At 46.1% G+C, this 17,127-nt stretch overlaps 1 protein-coding gene across 1 annotated transcript; it reads right to left on the reverse strand.

The window, feature by feature from the left end:
• Positions 1-12,368: 12,368 nt before the first annotated feature.
• MLLT11 (MLLT11 transcription factor 7 cofactor) lies at positions 12,369-16,646 on the reverse strand. The gene is made up of 2 exons (XM_063946994.1): positions 16,490-16,646; positions 12,369-13,741 (listed from the first exon to the last, which is right to left on the reverse strand). The coding sequence occupies exon 2, from the start codon at positions 13,733-13,735 to the stop codon at positions 13,523-13,525; it is 213 nt and encodes a 70-aa protein (XP_063803064.1). The 5' UTR covers positions 13,736-13,741; positions 16,490-16,646; the 3' UTR covers positions 12,369-13,522.
• Between the last annotated feature and the right edge of the window lie 481 nt (positions 16,647-17,127).

Raw genomic sequence — 17,127 nt, forward strand, 5'->3', positions numbered from 1 at the left:
ACGGGGTTGATAAACGCTGATATGCATGCGATGAGTGACGGGATGCGATGCTACATGCATCCCACGCTTTGTGTTTTACAATTAGTTCTTTATAGGTAGCCACGGGAAATCTTATTTAAAAATGCCTGTAGCAATAGGGATGACTGGGGCAGATGTATGATAGTGCGCTGTGGTTTTAAACAGCCACAGCGCATGGAAAGCCTGCTGTTACCGGATGCCTGGAATGTATGAACGGCGTGTTTACGCCATGTGCACTGTCCGCCACGCGCCCCCCACCGCTTATCGCTTCCTCACTGTCCTCAATATGAGACGATTGACTTAGGCAATGTATGATTGCCTCTGCTGGCATTCTTCGGCTCCTAGCTGTGCTGAACCAGAGCAGCTCCCCCAGCCTGGTGATGTGTGTACGTTTACTCTTCCTCTTTTTTTCTTTTCTCTCTTATGTCCTAGGGGATACTGGGATTCCATTTAGTACCATGGGGTATAGACGGGTCCACTAGGAGCCTTGGGCACTTTAAGAATTTGATAGTGAGTGCTGGCTCCTCCCTCTATGCCCCTCCTACCAGACTCACTTTAGAAAATGTGCCTGGAGGATCCGGTCATGTCTCTGGAAGCTCCTGAAGAGTTTTCTGCATTTATTTTATATGTTTGTTATTTTCAGGCAGGACTAGATGGCACCAACCTGCCTGCTTCGTGGAACTTAGGGTGGGGGGGGGGTAAGGCCCAACCTTTTGAAGGGTTAATGGTCCCATTCCCCGCTGACAGAGCACTAGCTCCTGAGGGAACTATTCGCAAGCCCCACCACGGCGAGCGTACATTCCCGCAGCACGCAGCCACCCCTAACAGAGCCAGAAGAAAGAAGAGTGGTGAGTTCTAAGCCGACGTCCTGGTTAGCGGGTCTTCGGCCATTATGGCGGCATGAGGGTACGGAGACGCACGGCTTCTACATGGGGCGGCTGGGTCTCCAGACTCAGTACACAGTGCAGACGCACAGCTTCTGAGGGAGTGAACTGAGTCTCAGTACACTATTAGATAAATTTACTAAGGTGGGAGTTCTATTTAAGATGCTATGGGCAACATCCCATCTTAAACAGAACTCCCATCTTAGTAAATTTACCCCTATATGTGTACACAGTACCCAGACTGGCATTACAAACTTAAAAGGGACTTAAAAGGGGCTTGACTCCATTTTAGGCACTAAATTACTACAGCCAGTATAAAAAAGCGTGAAGATTGCGTGCCATTGAAGGGGCGGGGCTTCACTGAGTGGATCCAGCAGCTCACCAGCGCCAGTTTCCCTCTGCAGCTGACACAGACGCTGACCGACAGGGACGCGCAACTCCTCCGGAGAGACTCCAGATTACCTCAGTGGTACCAGGGGGTCATAGCAGGGGGGGAGCGGTTATTAGTGTACTAAGGCCCTCATTCCGAGTTGTTCGCTCGCTAGCTGCTTTTAGCAGCATTGCACACGCTAAGCCGCCGCCCTCTGGGAGTTTATCTTAGCATAGCAGAATTGCGAACGAAAGATTAGCAGAATTGCGAATAGAAATTTCTTAGCAGTTTCTGAGTAGCTCGAGACTTACTCAGCCATTGCGATCAGTTCAGTCAGTTTCGTTCCTGGTTTGACGTCACAAACACACCCAGCGTTCACCCAGACACTCCCCCGTTTCTTCAGACACTCCCACGTTTTTCCCAGAAACGCCAGCGTCTTTTTGCACACGCCCAGAAAATGGCAAGTTTCCGCCCAGAAACACCCACTTCCTGTCAATCACAGTACGATCACCAGAACGATGAAAAAACCTTGTTATGCCGTGAGTAAAATACCTAACTTTTGTGTAAAATAACTAAGCGCATGCGCTCTGCGAACCTTGCACATGCGCAGTAAGCGACTAATCGCAATATAGCGAAAATCGGCAACGAGCGAGCAACTCGGAATGACCCCCTAAGTCCCTAATCTAGGTACTTAGTCTGCAAACCGGCTAAGCCTGGCATTAGCAATAAGGGTGCCGTGTGCTGGTTCCATTCTCTCTCTGTGTCTCCCTGGAAGGGCTCTTTGTGGGTTAATTGTGCATTTAACTTTGTGTGTGTGTGTGTGTGTGTGTGTGTGTGTGTGTGTGTGTGTGTGTGTGTGTGTGTGTGTGTGTGTGTGTGTGTTTGTGTGTGTGTGCTGTCACTGCTGCAGTATGTCAGGCAAAGAGTGAGTTTCATGTAAGGCACAGTGTTCCTCTTCTACAGGGGGTTCACTAGTGTGTACTCAGTGTAGTGTACCTTCCCAGCCTAGCGGGGCAGAGCCAGCATGGCTGGACTCCATTAGGGGAATGATTTCCAATATTTCTAAATTGTCCCGTAATGAGAAAGAGACGCAATACTTAAGACAATCTATGACTGAATTTATGAAGAGAGACTCAGTACCAAACTAGCGTCTCAGTCCCCTGCCATTTGTCCGCAAAAACGTACTTTGGCCCATATCCTGCAGTCTGACTATGATGAAGGGTCAGACGTGGAGGAGGGGGAGGTGGATTCAGAGGTGCGGGAGGCTACTCTGTCTCAGAGAATAGAAGCTCTCATAGAGGCTATCAGAGAAGTTCTGCATATCCCTGATAAGGTGACAGAAGAGAGTGAGGAATCTAATTTTAATATAAAAAATAAATCCTTAGACACTATTCCTGTGTCAAAGGAACTAAATACCCTGTTTGAAGAACCGTGGGTTAATCCTGATAGGAAATTTCAAATCCCTAAAAAGTTGCTATAATTTTTTCCTGTTCCTCCTGAGGATAGGAAAAAAATGGGAAAATCTACCAATAGTAAAATCCATCACCAATGGGAAAATCCATCAGTATCCAGGCTGTCACAAAAGATTGTATTGCCTGTCCCGGGTGCAGCCTTCCTGAAAGACACGGCTGATCATAAAATTGAGACCATACTCAAATCCTAGTATACAGCTGCTGGGGTGGCCCAAAGACCCACTATAGCATGTGGGTGGATTACTAAACCCATTGCCAAATGGTCGGGTAACCTAATTGCGGGGTTAGATACCTTGCCTCAAGGAGAGATTATTTTACTCCTGCAACATATACAGGACTCTGCGAACTTTATGGTGGGAGCAATAAAAGAAATAGGCTTGCTTAATGCATGCACCACTGCTATGGCAGTGTCAGCACGAAGGGGCTTATGGCTATACCAGTGGACTGCTGACGCGGACTCCAGGAAAGGCGTGGAAGGCCTACCCTTCACAGGAGAGGCCTTATTTGAAGTATAACTAGACAAATGGATCTCCAAAGCTACTGCGGGTAAGTCCACATATCTTCCTTCTGCAGCTCCCCCAGCCAGGAAGGCTTACTCAGGTCCCAATTTACAGTCCTTTCGGACTGCCAAGTTTAGGGGCAAGGCCAGAGGTTCTTCTACCGCCGCCAGAGGTGCTAGAGGTTAAACACGCAAACCAGCAACTACCGGTTCTCAGGAACAGAGCTAAAGCTCTGCTTCCTCAAAACCTTCAGCATGACGGTAAACAGCGATGCCTGGAAGATTCGCAGCTGGGAGCCCAACTAAAATTCTTCAGTCATAGCTGGACAAGTTCGTGCCAGGATCCCTGGGTCATAGATCTTATTTCCCAGGGCTACAGGCTGGAGTTCCAGGAGTTCCCACCTCACAGATTATTCAAATCAGGTTTACCAGTTTCGCAAGAGGCAAGTATAACTTTACGGGATGCCATTGGTACAGACTCAAGTCATTGTTCCAGTTCCACCTCATCTGCAAAACAAGGGGTATTTTTCCAACTTGTTTGTAGTACCGAAACCGGACGGTTCGGTAAGACCAATTTTGAACCTTAAGTCGTTGAACCCGTATTTACGAGTGTTCAAATTCAAGATGGAGTCTCTGAGAGCTGTGATTTCAGGTCTGTAGGAGGGGGAATTCCTAGTGTCTCTGGATATCAAGAATGCGTACCTTCACATTCCAATCTGGCCACCTCATCAGGCTTATCTACAGTTTGCACTGCAGGATTGTCACTACCAGTTTCAGGCCCTGCCATTTGGTTTCTCCATGGCATCGAGGGTGTTCACCAAAGTGATGGCAGAGATGATGTTTCTACTCCACAAACAGGGAGTGAACATAATTCCGTGCCTGGACGATCTTCTGATAAAGGCACCGTCCAGGGAGCGGTTGTTGGACAGCATTGGCCTCTCAACCAGACTACTCCTGGATCACGGGTGGATTCTGAACTTACCAAAATCTCACCTGGAACCGACGCAGAGGCTTCCTTTCCTGGGAATGATACTGGACACAGAGTCTCAGAAAGTGTTTCTTCCCTTGGCGAAGGCTATGGTAATACAGTCGATGGTTCGGGCTGTCCTGAGGCCAAGCCGGATCTCGGTGCATCTGTGCATTCGCCTTCTGGGGAAAATGGTGGCCTCTTACGAGGCGCTTCAGTACGGAAGGTTTCATGTGAGGCCCTTCCAGCTAGATTTATTGGACAAATGGTCCGGATCGCATCTTCACATGCACCAGATCATCCGTCTGTCGCCAAAAGTAAGGATCTCCCTTCTGTGGTGGCTACAGACTTCTCACCTCGTCAAGGGTCGGAGGATTCAGAATTGGATTCTGCTAACCACAGACGCAAGACTCAGAGGTTGGGGAGCAGTCACCCAGGGGGTGCAGTTTCAAGGAAGATGGTCAAGTCAGGAAGTCGTCCTTCCAATAAACATCCTGGAACTTAGGGCTATCTACAACGCCCTCCTGCAGGCCTCATCTCTACTTCGGAATCAGGCCATTTCAAATCCAGTTAGACAATGTGACGGCGGTAATGTACATAAACTGACAGGGCAGAATGAAAAGCAGAGCAGTAATGTTAGAGGTGTCAAGAATTCTTCTCTGGGCGGAAAAATACGCCATGGAGTTGTCGGCGGTCTTCATTCCGGGAGTAGACAACTGGGAAGCAGACTTCCTCAGCAGGCACGAATTGCACCCAGGGGAGTGGGGCCTTCATCCAGAGGTGTTCCAGTGGTTGACACGTCGGTGGGGATATCCACAGATCGACATGATGGCCTCTCGGCTCAACAAGAAGCTCAAGCGGTATTGTTCCAGGTCGACAGACCCACAAGCATTGGCGGTAGACGCTCAGACAACTCCCAGGGTCTAGCAGCTGGTGTATGTGTTTCCTCCACTTCCTCTGATCCCGAGAATTCTAAAGAGAATAAAAAGGGAAAAGGTTCAAGCAATCCTCATTGCTCCGGACTGGCCGCGAAGGGCCTGGTATGCGGATCTTCTCAAGATGCTGATCGAAGATCCATGGCTTCTACCTCTTTGCGAGGATCTTCTGCAACAGGGCCCGTTCGTCTATCAAGACTTACCGCGGCTACGTTTAACGGCATGGAAGTTGAACGGCTGATTCTAGCCAGGAGAGGGATTCCTGACAAGGTCATCCCGACCATGATCCAGGAAGGGGGTAATGTCTAAACATTACCACCGTTTATGGAAGAAGTATGTCTCTTGGTGTGAGAGCAGACTATATTCTGCAGTGGAATTTCATCTGGGACGTCTCCTGCTTTTTCTGCAGTCGGGAGTGGATGTGGGCCTACAGCTAGGCTCCATAAAAGTCCAGATTTCGGCCTTGTCTATTTTCTTTCAGAAACAATTGGCTTCTCTCCCTGAGGTCCAGACATTCTTGAAAGGTGTTCTGCACATCCAACCTCCCTTTGTGCCTCCCACGGCACCTTGGGATCTCAATTTGGTGTTGCAGTTCCTCCAATCGGACTGGTTTGAACCGTTACAGGAGGTTGACGTAAAGTACCTTACGTGGAAGACCGTCACACTGTTGGCCTTGGCTTCAGCAAGACGTGTGTTGGAGCTAGGGGGTGTTGTCTCACAAGAGTCCCTACATAATTTTCCATGAGGACAGAGCTGAAATCAGGACTCGTCAGCAATTTCTTCCTAAGGTGGTGTCTGCGTTTCACATCAACCAACCTATTGTGGTTTTGGCTGTTACGGACACCTCTGCTACTTCAAAATCTTTGGATGTTGTGAGGGCTTTGAAGGTGTATGTAAAAAGAACAGCTCGTCACAGGAAATCCGAGTCACTGGGTGTCTTGCTTCAAAGCAGACTATTGCACGCTGGATCAGGCTCACTATCCAGCATGCTTTTTCCACGGCAGGATTGCCGGTTCCAAGATCTGTACAGGCCCACTCCACTAGGTTGGTGGGTTCTTCTTGGAAGGCTGCCCGGGGTGTCTCGGCTTTACAGCTCTGCCGCGCAGCTATTAAGAGTCCCCTACAGACTACGAGAAAAGGATTTACCGGTAGGTAATTAAAATCCTATTTATTTTTTTATCAATTTTGACAATAAAACTTTATTGTTCGTGAACGGCACCACACGCCCGGTGAGCGCACAGACTAACTGCGCATGCGCTGGAGCCCGCCAGCAGAGCAAGCTGGGACCAGGGGTGAAGGGCGCATGCGCACAAAACCTGCGATGCCGATAACCTAGCCGATCATTTATCACGGGACAGGTGACATAATGCCCTCCCACATCGGCAAGCTCGCTGATAATACATTGTGGCGGTAAGGCAGGTCGTATCACCACGATAATGTGGTGATACGACAGCAGGCACATAACACAGGACGTTTTTCATACATCCACACTGCCACACTGTGCCTTATAAACTAATGCAGAGAAATGGTAGTGATGATCCCATTTGAATGTATGTATCTCCGATATAACAGCTACATAATGGGGGTAAGGTACAATCAGGGAGATTTCTAGACTCTTCAGGGAGTGAGGGAGATTGCTGCTATCTCAAGGAGAATTGGCGAGAATGATCAGATAACACATTTCATATACACGTGTCCACATACACTTTTCAGTTATTGCTCAAATCGCGCTCCAATAGCCCATCTGGTGTGCAAGGGACTTAGCCACGGATTCCAAATATCCCACAATTGTTTAATGATAAATAGGAGCCATAACGTGAGGAGGGAAATGGAGGCAGCAGGAAGTCACACACTGAGGCTTTCCAGGCTGCAGCCACTCTGTGGAACCCCCTCCCACGCACATTAAGACTATCCTCTAGTCTCCAAACCTTCAAGCGTTCCCTGAAAACTCATCTATCTTGTCAAATTCTGGACCCACCCACATAACCTTCATAAGCTTTCCAATCTAATTTCATCCTCTCTGTATTGTCCCCACATAACCTCACATATTTGTCTTTCTTCACTTTTACTTTCACATCCTCCTGACCCTTGGCCAACATTGCTGGATGGTCATATCATACAGCCCAATATGAGCCTTTGCAATCTGGCTGGACCATTATGCAATAGGTAGCACCTATCCTTGTGTATCAATGTCTACTTCTCTATAAAGTGTAAGCTTGCGAGCAGGGCCTTCCTACCTCTATGTCTGTCTGTTATTACCCAGTTTTGTTCTATTACTGTTGTTCTAATTGTAAAGCGCAACGGAATTTGCTGAGCTATATAAGAAACTGTTAATAAATAAGAGCAAATCCCCAGCAGCACAGAGTATATCAGTACATGAGCAATTTGATAATGAACACCTCCCAACATTCATATATACCAAATTGTGAAAAATTCTTCCCTCCCCTAATCTGTCCAAATTCCGGCCAAATCTGAAGTAAAACACCCATTCAACTGTGAGTCCTATAGTGTCACACCTCTGGAGTCTAGAGGCCAATGCATTTTTTGTTTATTATTATTTTATGGGAAGAGCATACCTCCCAACTGTCCCGATTTTCGCGGGACAGTCCCGTTTTTTGGGGGACTGTCCCGCTGTCCCACCCGTGGGCCGCAGTGTCCCGCGATGGAGAGGGGCGGTGGGGGGCAGTTGGGAGGCTCCTGCCCTGCTTAGCAGTGAATGCGCACAGCGTCTATTCACTGGAGTCAGAGGGAGAGGGGGTATGCCAGCGGCTCACAGAGCGCTGGGCATGCCCCCTCGGTGACGAAAACGGGGGCGTGGCTCGTGATTGCGGGTCCTCCGTGAAGCCACACCCTTTCATTAGGCCACACCCCCTTTTCGGGAGCACGTGCGGCTTAGCCCCGCTTGTGTCCCTCTATATAGGAATTAAAATTTGAGAGGTATGCAAGAGTAAAGGTGTGTATTGTACACGCGGTGAGATCCTTGCTATGCCCGACTTTGACTATGTGATTTCCCTTGAACTCCCCCAGAGCCCAGATAGCCCCGGTGGGCCCCACTGCCAGGGGGGCCTACCCCCTCCTCTAGAGATCAGGTTGCAGACTGGGCACTTAACTTATACATTAAACATGTTACCTTATACTGCACAGGACTATAGTGTTTTCTCTACAGTAATCTGGTATATTATCATGCATGCACTAGCAGTATTCCCTAGAGATGTAGGGGGGTCATTCCGAGTTGATCGCTCGCTAGCAGTTTTTAGCAGCCGCCGCCCACTGGGAGTGTACTTTAGCTTAGTAGAAGTGCGAGCGGTTGTATCGCAGATCTCCTGCAAAAAATGTTTGTGTAGTTTCAGAGTAGCTCAAAACCTACTCAGCGCTTGCGAACACTTCAGACTGTTCAGTTCCGGATTTGACGTCACAAACCCGCCCAGCCACGCCTGCGTTTTTCCTGGCACGCCTGTGTTTTTCCGAACACTCCCTGAAAACGGTCAGTTGCCACCCAGAAACGCCCACTTCCTGTCAATCACTCTGCAGCCAGCAGTGCGACTGAAATGCATCGCTAGACCCTGTGCAAAACTGCATTGTTCGTTGTGCCTGTTCGTCGCGTGTGCGCATTGCGCCGCATACGCATGCGCAGAACTGCAGATTTTTAGCCTGATCGCTGCGCTGCAAACAAATGCAGCTAGCGATCAACTCGGAATTGCCACCCTGATCTGTAGATATTTCCTTAGTGTTTGCTCTATTTGTCACCCAATGACCCAGCAAATGTTTCCCAAATGGGTAGTCTGCAGGTATAATGAGTTATTTACACGTCATCATTTAAATAATAACTAATACATAGGTTTATTAAATATAATTTGCTTGTGCCTAAAACATGCTGTGTGTTTATATAGTGAAATATTAATCGTTAGACATTACTGATTCATTTGCCGTCGATTTCTTCCTGATCTATCATATTCTAACGCTGTCACTGACAGAACACTGCGATACAGGGAGTCCTGTCCGGTTTACAGAGCTGAATAGTCAGATTAATGTTTAATGGAGCTTTGATAGCTTACTTCATTAATACTGGGCCAAATGTACTGTAATAGCCCCGCCATTCTGGTGAGTCACTAGATTTAAAGAAGCCGCTAGTTTAACGGCAAAACCAATCTGGTTTTACCTTTAAACTAATTGCCCCTTTAAAATGAAATGATTATCTTAGCAGAATTGCGCAGGATAGCGCAAATTGTGTCGGCTATTACGTTCGGCGCACTGTCTGCTTTAATTGTCAGTAGGCACATGAAAAACAGGTGCATTTTGAAAGCAGCAATAAAAATCACATTTTACACAACGGAGCAGTAAAAATGCAAATCTCCAGCCAGTCTGTTACTATGGAAACTGCAGACATCGTGTTACCATGCAGACACAACTAGGGTGATATTCTGCAGAATAAAGTAACAAAAAAAAAAATCAGTTTCTTAGAAGGGCCTTAGTGTTTGTTGCACCAGTCAGGATTACATAGATTAGGGATTGTGTATTTTACTCCCAGAGACTCCCACACAATTGTGTCATTAACAAAGGAACATGGGCAGCAGGTTACGGAAACCTGAAGCTGTAAGGTAGCCTGGCAATGGAGGTCATTCCAATTTGTTCGCTCGCTATAAGTTTTTAGCAGCGGTGCAAACGCATTGTCGCCGCCCACCGGGGAGTGCAAACGCCTGTGCAACAGAGCGCCTGCAAACACATTTTGTGCAGAATAAGACCAGCCCTGAACTTACTCTTCGTTGATTCTAACGTTGGTGGGATGGCTTTTGACGTCACACACCCACCCAGCCACGCCTGCGTTTTCCCTGGCACGCCTGCGTTTTTCCAAACACTCCCAGAAAGCGGTCAGTTGACATCCAGAAACGCCCCCTTCCTGTCAATCTTCTTGCGTTGTGCCGTGCGACTGAAAGCTTCGTTAGAACCTGTGCAAAACCACAAAGGACTTTGTACCCGTACGTCGCACGTGTGCATTGCGGTGCATACACATCGGCAGAAAACAACGCCAGCTAGGGCTCAACTTGGAATGACCCCCAATGAGCGTTGGATGTGCTGAAGTTTTATCTTTCTCCAGCAGGTGGACAAGAAAAAGAGATGCAGAATTATTTTCTTCCACTGATTCAGAGTTCAGTACAAACTAAACAAGGAGCAAAAAAAAAAAAAAAAAGAGCAATTTGCACCTTGGTAAAACCATGAGCCTAATCCAGACGTGATCGCAGCAGCAAATTTCTTCACTAATGGCCAAAACCATGTGCACTGCAGGGGTAGGGGGGCAGATGTAACATGTGCAGAGAGAGTTAGTTTCGGATGAGGTGTGTTCAAACTGAAATCTAAATTGCAGTGTAAAAATAAAGCAGCCAGTATTTACCCTGCACAGAAACAATATAGCCCACCCAAATCTAACTCTCTCTGCACGATACATCTGCCCCACCTGCAGTGCACATGGGGGGTAATTCCAAGTTGATCGCAGCAGGAAATTTTTTAGCAGTTGGGCAAAACCATGTGCACTGCAGGGGGGGGCAGATATAACATTTGCAGAGAGAGTTAGATTTGGGTGGGTTATTTTGTTTCTGTGCAGGGTAAATACTGGCTGCTTTATTTTTACACTGCAATTTAGATTGCAGATTGAACTCACCACACCCAAATCTATCTCTCTCTGCACATGTTACATCTGCCCCCCCTGCAGTGCAAATGGTTTTGCCCAACTGCTAAAAAAATTCCTGCTGCGATCAACTTGGAATTACCCCCATGGTTTTGCACATTAGAGAACAAATTTGCTGCTATGATCAGGTCTGAATTAGGCCGTTGCATGGCTGATGAAGCAGATGGAGAGTGTGCACCGAGATTGGTAGCTGTGAAATTGTGTGTTGTGGTTCAATTCTGAGTGGCAGTGCAAACACAAAGCTGCACAGTGTTTGCCCTCTACATGCAAAAGCTGTCAGTATTTACCCTGCATGCAAAAATAATAATTTGCACCCCTTGTATTGCGACATGATTTGCTCCAGGAGCACATTGCTCCTTTATTACTTGCTTCCAGCTCTGAATCACGCCAATAAATAATGCCATAGTGTATATCAAATGGTGCATTTGGAGGAGAGTTAATAAAGCACAGGGGGCATGATTCACATTTGTAAGTAATGCAGAAAAAAAAAGCAAATAACTTTGTTTCTAGAACAATCCATGCTGCCATGCAAGGGGAGGAAATATATTTATATAGTTTCTGTGCAGGGTAAATACCGGCTGCATCTGTATGAAGCCCACAAATGTTAGACAGCTTTAATTGTACACTGCAATTTAGATTTCAGTTTGAACACAACCCACCCAAATCTGACTCTCATCTGCCCCCCCGCAGTGTAATATGGTGTTACCCAGTTGCTTTCTTTTTTGCTTTGCTTCCAGACATGAATCAGCCCCTGTGTTTTGTAAGATCCTACATTTCCAAGGTGGTTATGGAGTGAACTAGGGACGGCCATCGATAATTTGTAATCATCAATGGTTTAAGGCAGATGACGAATGATTTTGAATTGTCCCTCAGATTCTAGCCTTAAAGCTAGCTGTATTTGCTCTGTAAACGATAGCCATTTTGTGGCCTGGTGCAGTATTGATTGTTACCTCCCAACTGTCCTGATGTAGGTGTGACAACCGCGATCTGAGTGGTAAGTACCGCAGATCAGGGCATAAGTATATCTACCGACATTTCCTGAGTGTAAATGGGGAATAGATGTCGCGGATCATGTTGAGGGAGTGAACGCTTCATCGGACGTGTGACCAACCCCTGGGAGATGTGGCCTCATCCATTATAGTCATTCTTGCTCTAAAAACGCACATGATGCACAAAGCGGGGTATATGGAGTACATCCCAAATACCCCTTCCACCGTAATTGGGACAAGCATCCCAATCACAGGACAGGACCTGAAAATGTCCCAATTCCAGTACGGTTTGTCAATGTCCCCCAGCGATGGGTGTACCTTCAGTGAAACACTCGCTGTGATAGTTGTGCAGCACTGAAGGGCTGTTTTTAGGGGAGAAGGAAGCAGAGAGGGCAGAGACGGACCTACATTTCGGAAGTTCTCGCCTTCGCAGGGTAGCAACACTTCCTAACGTGGCCTGTGCAGCGTTGCCACACCCCGGTATGACGGCACCCCATTCCCGTGCTGTAACTTCACACAGATAAACGAAAAATGAGACACTGAGGCAGCCGTAAATGAGACATTTTATTTGCAGCAGTGCAAATTACGGGTGCTCGGTGAACAAATGCGCATCAAGTCACCTGATTACCACTGGAGGATGTGGGCGACAACCAGGCGTATAACGTGAAGTGAACACGGTCTTTAAAAGACAAAATCTTTAAATGACTCCAGAAGCCACAACTTAACCAGTCAGATCTCAGTTATGTTCTTACAGAAGCCTGCCTTGTTCCAGACAAACTCAGGATTCCCCAACAAAGCTCGCGTCTCACTAGCTCCGCCCACCCACTATCACCACACCTTAGTAAATATGTCATTTTACAATCTTGAAGTGTGCAATATACTTGATTCAAAAAGATCTAGATCTATTTATAAACAGATCTGTAAAGGAAAAGAGGAGGCGTTCCCCAAATCAACCAATCAAATTCTAGCTATCATTTATATAATACAGACTAGAATATAATAGCTGGAATCTATTTGGTTGCTATGGCCAACATCCCCACTTATCCACTATATAGTTTTTGGTTTGTCTTTATAACCTGCAGGCATCAGTTTTGCTACAAGGTATAGTCAATGGGCGCTATCCGTGCCGGCGATAATATACCGCACGGCAAAAACTGGCTTTTTAGCCCAATAATATTATCGACCTATCCAATTACAGTGCATTTTTACTGTGCAGTATTTTTTTTTGCCGCCAATAAAATCAATTGTGTTATTTGATTACGTTAAACGTGCACCAACATTTTCTATACATAAATTGGTGGTTTGCATTTAGGTAATAGGCCACTATCTGCCACTAAAGAGACACTTTATCATTTTCCGGCTGCGTGTTCCTATCACTCTGGGGCTTATCAAGGAGCTAGGCTCAGCTTTCCAACAAGCAGCGGACACATCACTTGAAAGGCCAGAGAGAAGGTGAGGCGGTGGACGCCTCACGTGTGACAAAACACAATACTGGATTTTTGGATGTCAGCAAATATGTCCAGATAAAAACAATATATAAGTACTTCAAGCATAATAAATGCAAACACATTCATGATGAAACCTCCAGGGTCTTAGAACTGATAAATAAATAAATAAACAAACAAACAAACAAACATTATAGGTGGTCGGTGTTCGAAAGGCAGGTAGATTACAACTAGGCCTTGGTTGGTTGCTTTTAAAGGAACTAAAAGTCAAAGGTGTCAATGCTTGCTATAGGTGCTCGCCAGAAGTTGAAGGCATTGTACTGCATCAGGAGGCTTTCATCTTGCGTCTCGTCTTTGGAGGTCTTCTTGATGTCCTCCAGGCCCAAGCACTGTAGCTCGGAGAGGTCCAGCTCTGGGATGGGCAGCTTCCAGAAGAGGAAGGAGTCATACTGGCTGCTTAGCGTGTCCAACATTATGACCTGGGAAAGAGAGAAGACGTAAGGGCTGTCAGATACGTTAGCTTGTGTAGTAGTAGGGTGGGGCTCTGTTGGACTTTGGCTGTGGAGACTATACTATCGTCAGACTTCAAAAAGGAGTCTAATTTCTATGAGTATGTATAACGTTATGCTCAGCTACTAAACTTACCTGTCCCGATATCCATGGGACAGTCGCAATTTCCTCTGTGACACATGGCATACTGCTTCTGGACTAGGAGGCACATACATCTATGGGCCAATTCCCTGTTCTGCCGACACTAACCGGTTCCACTGATCGACAATCAAAAACACCAATTGCCGGGCATAGATGATTGGTGATCCACCGGGGAATCGCCAAAATACTGCATGTTACAAAAATTCCTGACTCTCCGATTCCGATCATTTATGGGGCGGAATTGGCTAATCAAGGATTTCCACCATGTTGGATTTTCATGATCACGGACCCAGGCATCGGCAGAATGAGGAATTGGCAGATTTATGGGCCCCGTATGTCATGCACAGTGTTGGAATCTGTAGGCCCATTTTACGTTGAAAACATAAAACAATTACTTCCAATATTTTTTGTAGGCCATCTTTTATCCATCCCTAAGCTCCTGAAGGCTAATTCCGCCTGAAGCATGTGGCAGTGGCAGCTGGGTGCCGGATGATGGGGACCAGCCAAATAATATGAACAGTGGTACCCAGCTAGCTACATTTTGGGATGACATACCACTTGTGATATTCCTTAAATAAATATTCTTCCTACATGCCCCAAATCCAAACAGGGCGCCTGTGTTTTCATAGAAAGAGCAGTAGCTCAGTCACTAATGGCAATGACTACACTCCCTGTGAGAAATCTGAGTGTCAGCTCCTTGGACGAGACCTTTTAAGAAGTGGGTATTAGGCGGATTTTACCGTATAATTCCTAGAGATAGATTTTAATGAAAAATAAGGGCCGCATCTCTCCAGTGTGACTCTCCTGCTGTGCAGAACTACAAGTCCCAGGCTGTCAGGTCATACATGCACAATTGGAGAGACGTGCTGCACTGATGAAAGGTGGAACGCAGGCTGCTGCACACATTGGTGACACTTGCACCATGGAAATAAGTGCTCCCACCCTAGAATACAGGCCCCTCCCTATCCCAGCATCAGTGCTGCAGTCCGCTCACCCATTACCCAGTGTCTCCTATATGTGTAGTGATTTATTCATGGGAACAGAAATAGCAGCACTGCACCTTCTGCAGCCTGTGTGCACCCCGCCCTTCCCAGCACGCAGCTTACCCTCCCTCTGCTATTTATACCGGCCACCAGTTCTCTGCCCCAGATAGGACATGTCACACACATGTGTCCCCGTATCAGACATAGCAAGTGAGTCCATCATCCTTATAGTGATCATAGTATCCACTATCCCTTCCTGTTGTACTGACTCTTGGTGATTGGGGATCTCTGCGCTGATGCTGCTGTCTCAGACTAAAGACCCTCATTAGACGCTGCCATCTGTCACCAAGGCAAGCCCCCAGTCCACTTATCCCACACCCTGTCCCTGCATTTATACCACTCTGCCTGCCAGAACAATGGGGGAGAGGGAGTCACCCACGCAGCCATATACTGTATACATATATACATATAATATATCTCTATCTATCTATCTATCTATCTATCTATCTATCTATCTATCTATCTATCTATCTATCTATCTATCTATCTATCTATCTATCTATCTATCTATCTCCAGCTACATGTTCTGCATCACTGAGCACAGTGTCACTACTACTCACCACTAGCAAGTCACTATGTGTGTGAGAGATAGATAGATAGATAGATAGATAGATAGATAGATAGATAGATAGATAGATAGATAGATAGATAGATAGATAGATAGATGAGGTAGATATGAGAGAGAGAGAGACTGATATATATATATATATATATATACACACACACATATGAGATAGATAGATAGATAGATAGATAGATAGATAGATAGATAGATAGATAGATAGATAGTTAGATAGATAGATGAGGTAGATATGAGAGAGAGAGAGAGAGAGACTGATATATATATATACACACACACATATGAGATAGATAGATAGATAGATAGATAGATAGATAGATAGATAGACAGATACACACACACACACACACACACACACAACACACACACACACACACACACACACACACACACACACACACACACACACACACACACGAGATAGATAGATAGATAGATAGATAGATAGATAGATAGATAGATAGATAGATAGATAGATAGATAGATAGATAGACACACACACATATGAGATAGATAGATAGATAGATAGATAGATAGATAGATAGATAGATAGATAGATAGATAGATAGATAGATAGATAAGAGAGAGAGTGAGAGTGAGAGACTGATAGATAGATAGATAGATAGATAGATAGATAGATAGATAGATAGATAGATAGATAGATAGATAGATAGATAGATAGACAGACATATACACACACACACACACACACACACACACACACACAAGATAGATAGATAGATAGATAGATAGATAGATAGATAGATAGATAGATAGATAGATAGATAGATAGATAGATACATATACACACACACATATGAGATAGATAGATAGATAGATAGATAGATAGATAGATAGATAGATAGATAGATAGATAGATAGATAGAGTACAATAATAAGACCTGCACCACTGATGATATGTAATGATGATGGCGTGGGCCGGCGGTACTCACTGTGAGTGTGGGATGTGCAGGGATTTGCGCAGTGGGTTATCACTGAACTGTCTGTGGTCCTCCTGGAGACAGGGAGGCTGCTGCTGCTGCTGTATCCTGTGTAGCTTTGTCTGCCAATGTGTGTGTATCTATGTGTGTGTGTATGTGTGTGTGTGGCCAGCTCCTCCTCCTCCTCCTCCTCCTCCTCTTCGCTTACCCTCAGCACAGGATTCTGGGCCAATGATTCAGCCAAATTCTCCCAGACCAGACGCTGGTTGCCTTGTAAGACAGACGCCCCCCATGGGACTGTGTCTATCAGGGTATCAGCAGGAAAAGAGGACCCTTACAGGAGGGGGTGACACTGCTCGGGACATACAGACGTTTTCATCCCAAGTAACCCATTATAGTATCTCACTGTGCCAAATTAAATCTCATTGTTGCCTTTGGGCGCGGAGGAGGGTTCCGATATGAATGGTCGACCATGTTATGGTCGATAGTCATTAGGTCGACCACTATTGGTCGACATTGGCATAGTCGACGTGGACAAATGATCGACACGTGAACATGGTCAACACATGAAAGGTCGACACATGAAAAGGTCAACGTGCATTTTTTTAACTTTTTTTGGTGTCGTTTTCTTCGTAGAGTGACCGGGAACC

This window comes from Pseudophryne corroboree, chromosome 12 (assembly GCF_028390025.1).
Source record: "Pseudophryne corroboree isolate aPseCor3 chromosome 12, aPseCor3.hap2, whole genome shotgun sequence".
NCBI lineage: Eukaryota > Metazoa > Chordata > Amphibia > Anura > Myobatrachidae > Pseudophryne > Pseudophryne corroboree.

Excerpts from the sequence above, each read along its gene's own strand:
- MLLT11 (XM_063946994.1), bottom strand. The coding sequence starts at position 13,735 with ATGTTGGACACGCTAAGCAGCCAGTATGACTCCTTCCTCTTCTGGAAG.